A 4,779-nucleotide genomic window follows, 5' to 3' on the forward strand; every position below is an offset into this window, starting at 1 on the left:
ACTACCACTACTATTACAACAACTGGTGCAGCTGTTGTGGCTACTACTACTGCTGCTGTGGCTGTGGCTACTACTACTGCTACTGCTGCTGCTAGTACTACTACTGCTACTACTAAAACTATAACAACAACAACAACATCAATTAAAACTAAAATAACAATACTACCGCTACTACTTAAATTACAACAAGTAAATAAAACATTAATTAGAATTACGTTGACAATGACAATTACTAATATTATTAACATTACTACTACAGATAAAACAACAATACAACAATATTACCACAACTACAACTGCCGCTACTACTACTACTACTACTTCTAGCGTCACTACAACAACTACCACCATTACTGAACTACTAACCCGTAACGACAACAAGCATTAGCTGTAGTAATAACATATCCGTGCCCCCGCTTGCCATCATCATCTTCTTCATCCTCTTCCTTTTCGACATTATCATCATCAACATCACCGTCGTCATCATCATCAGCACCGTCGTCATCATCGACGTCATCTTTGACATCATCTTCACCGTCATCATCAACATCGTTGTCGTCGTCATCATTTTAGCCGGGTTTTTTCAGCGTCGGATATTTTCTTTACGATTTTTGATTGATAAATTGAATGATAATTCTATTAAAATTGTAATTAAAATTAACTTTACTTGTCACATTATCATGTAGTAAATAAATTTATTTATGTTTATATTTTAACTGATATTATGGTTTCCTCTACAAGGTGACATAATAATATTTATCAGTACAACAATTATTATACAATTATTATTTTAGAAATACCCAAACGACAAAAATTTACATACCGTTAAAGATAGGGGCAGAGTAAACATAATTAAATTTCACCCATCAAAGAAGGCAACAGACGTATTGAACGCACATAGAACCATGGAAAGATCATATATCCACATTCGAATCAACATCTTTTCCAACTGTGTTCTCCTTATATACTTCATAACTCCATACATATGTACCTTCTACACGTATATGCATATCTAGGCATTACCTAAATGTATGTATGTACGTACATATGCGTGTATTCATATGTATGTGTGCGTGTGTGTGACTGTGTGTGTGCGTGTGTACGTGAGTTTTTTTTTATTTTTGGTTTTATGTTTGTAAAAATATAAGACAACAATTTATTCATAGAGACTATTATAAGCTATATTATTTTGAAAAATTTAAAATTTTTCAGAAAAAGAGAAGTAAATTTTTTTTTAAATTTTAATTTTAGATAACGTTTTCAACGTGAACAAATCTTTTAAAATTCGCCCGGAAGAACTCGCGCGAAAAGTTCAATAAAAATATTGTTAAATCTTCCATCGTCCAAACTTAAATCCACAAAAAGATTTAATTCATTTCACAACAAAACATCACGTGAACATAACACCATTAAAAGCACTGTCAACTTTATCTTCTCTACACTTTTCTTTCTTTCTCTCTTCCTTCTTCTCTCTCTCTCTCCCTCTCTCTCTCCCTCTCTCTCTTTCTTTTTCTTTCTCTCCCTCCTCTCTCTCTTTCTCTCTCTCTTTCTGCTTTTCATAGACACAGTGTATGTTTATGTAATAAAAATCCACCAATATGTATCGTGAGAGCATTATTCGTTTAGTTAGGATGATGTGATTGCACGTAAATCCGACTGCTGCACGTGTATATTCAATAAGTATATTCAATAAAAACTATTGTCCAGATGTCAACGCTTAAACACACGTACACACACACACCACACACACACACACACACACACACATACTTACAGGTACACACATGCATACATGAACTCACACACATACTTACACCCACACACACACATACATACGTAAAAAATTACTTCCATATTGGTACCATTTTTGCAGCATTTTTGCAGCTGAAAAAAATTATTGGATCAATCCACGTTTATGTATATACAACTGGACAGTACACACATACACAACTACAAAAATTTTTGATTATACTCAAACCACACACATACACATATACACACAAAAACACACACATACACACTCACACGTACACAAACAAACACACTGATATGTGACATTTGACCGTCTCTACATACTGATGTGATAAAGCTGGTTACATAAAAAAATGAAAACCAGTTTTGCAGGTTTTCCTGGATTTGTTTTTTTTTTGTTGCTGTTTGTGTTATTGCGATACTCTTTGTGTTGTTGCGATGTTGTTTGTGTTGTTAATTTTTAATAAAATTATTTAGAGTATTTATTGATTGATTACTACTATATAAATAATTTTTAACTTAAAATTAGTAGACCTTTTGTTGATCAGTTTTTAAGTTTTTGTTTAAAAAACTGAGAAAGTGAAAGAAAATAAAAAAAAAAAGATAGTCCTGAAAGAGAGAAGAAAATTTCTGAAAGATATTTAAAAATACCAGACGTCATTTTCTATAGATTTTTCCATTAATTGCATAAGACATCAACGTTTCACTCATTTTTATCATCATTATCTTCCGCCTGTCATTACCATCTATCATCGACTGGTCTCAGTCATTTTTTTCATTATGTCTATTATATCCTTCATCCATCTTTCCATTTTCGTTAAATAAACATTCAACAACAATGGTTATAGAGGCAACAATCAAAATCTAAAAATATATTCATTCGTTCATTTCCTCGTTTTTTCCATTCAATCATTCATTTATTTAGTCATTTATCTATATATCATTCTTTAATTCAATCATTTGTTCATTCATTTATTTATTCAATCGGTTGCTCGTTCACTTGTTTTGCTCGCTCCGTCAAAAATTGTGAATAATTTGTTTACCATCACGTGCGTGCGTGCGCGTGCGTGTGCGTGCGTGCGTGTGTTTCAGTGTAAATCTACTATCAAACAGAAACACACGTATTTCATCAGGCAAGTCAAAATATTTTTATTTGCACAAAACTTTGCTGAATACGAGAACAAATATACAAATGTGTACATACTTCATTAAAACCATTGGATGTATTAACATCCTTCAATTTTTATTTTCAATTTCACAAACACATAATTGTAATAATAATTACATATATACACACATACTCACGTAGAGACAAACACATTCATAAATGCATACATACATACACACATACATGCACACAAATACAAACACACATACACACGTACACACACATACACACGTACACACACATGCATACATATATACATACAAACACATACAAACACATACAAACACATACAAACACACAGATGTACTTCCTTGCCACCGATCAATCTCAATCGACACACACCAAAATATTCTCACAAATTTTTCCTTGGCTTCAAAATTACACGCATGTTCAGTTGAACCAACAAACACTGCTGCCAGATAAATGTACACACACAAATACACACGCACACACACACGTACGCACGCACAAATATATACTTATAAATTTCATTGATATATATATACTCACATAAAAATACATGTATATGTTAATTGTTTGTGTGTGAAATATTTGTGCAACTGTTTGTGTGCAGAAAGAGAGAGAGACTGTCAATTTCAATGAAGGCATTGACAGGTGAATGAAAATAAATCTCTGAATCGTGCCGTGAACCAAACAAATGCATTCATTCATTTCTGATGCATTGACACATACACACACACACACACCACACCACACCACACATATACACACACACACGTGATATGCGAACTAAAATTACACGCATACCTTTTCAAGTTTTTTTGTTAACGGACTTAAACGTTATAACAAAATGATGCAAAACTCTCTACCAGACTCTAACCGATAACGGGCAACCAGAACATCCTTGTGATAGCTGGTAACCAATCAATCAATAAATAACGCACATTTTAAACGGTGGTGAGGCTAGAATAGAACAGCTGGTATTTAAACCAGGTACTACAAATACACTACAATGGATGGATGGATGGATGAATGTATGGATGAATGGATGGATGGGTGGATGAATGAATGAACGGAGAGATGGGTGGTTGGATGTTAAACGCTAACGAATGTAAGCATGTGAAGATCTAATTACGTAATTGTGTTTATCTACTCTTACCATCATCACCACCATCATCACTACCGTCATCTTCGTCATCGTTAATATTATCATCATCTAAATCCCTATCATCATCATCCTCATTTTCATCATCATCATCTTATATAATTACTATAATTTACATTAATATTCACATTGTTAATGCATCAAAGCCATTTTTTATAATGTTATCATCAACATTCTATAACCATTGCAGTCACTATCATCAGATCATCTTAAATAATCACTATAATTATCACCATGATCATCATAATCATCATCGTTATCACCGTCATCGTTATCATCACGAGGTCTTCTTAAATCCCATAGCAAAAATTTCTTATAATGAGCCGACGTTGGTAACGATGTTTAAATGTCCTTCTCTCATTCACCTTTTTTCATCATCATCATCATCATCTACATCTTCATCCTCCTCCTCTTCCTCATCATCATCATCACCACCATCGCCATCATCATCATCTCATCACCACCACTACCTTCGTCGTTGCTCAAATCGCTAATAAGCACACCCATGCAAACATTTGATGCTTATTGAAGTTTTTTTCTAAATTCATCACGTATCTATCTATTCATCAGTCAATTTTTTTATACATTAGATATATATCACTGTCGTATTTTTGCGTATCTATCTGTCTATATCTACATCAATCAAGATATCTTTTTGTCAACGTATCCATCTCTCTATTTTGCCTAACATTTAATTTTTTTTTAGCAATTTATCTATATATTCATTTGTTTA

At 33.1% G+C, this 4,779-nt stretch overlaps 1 protein-coding gene across 1 annotated transcript in view; it reads right to left on the reverse strand.

Moving 5' to 3' along the window:
• Positions 1–457, reverse strand: part of HELRODRAFT_162037 (hypothetical protein) — a gene marked incomplete at both ends in the record, with an annotated part of 6,090 nt that extends 5,633 nt beyond the window's left edge. The window contains one exon of the mRNA XM_009024366.1: positions 367–457. Coding sequence (XP_009022614.1) covers positions 367–457 — 91 coding nt within the window. The remainder of the gene's footprint in view (positions 1–366) is intronic.
• Positions 458–4,779: the final 4,322 nt, after the last annotated feature.

Source organism: Helobdella robusta (assembly GCF_000326865.2).
Source record: "Helobdella robusta unplaced genomic scaffold HELROscaffold_4, whole genome shotgun sequence".
Lineage (NCBI taxonomy): Eukaryota > Metazoa > Annelida > Clitellata > Rhynchobdellida > Glossiphoniidae > Helobdella > Helobdella robusta.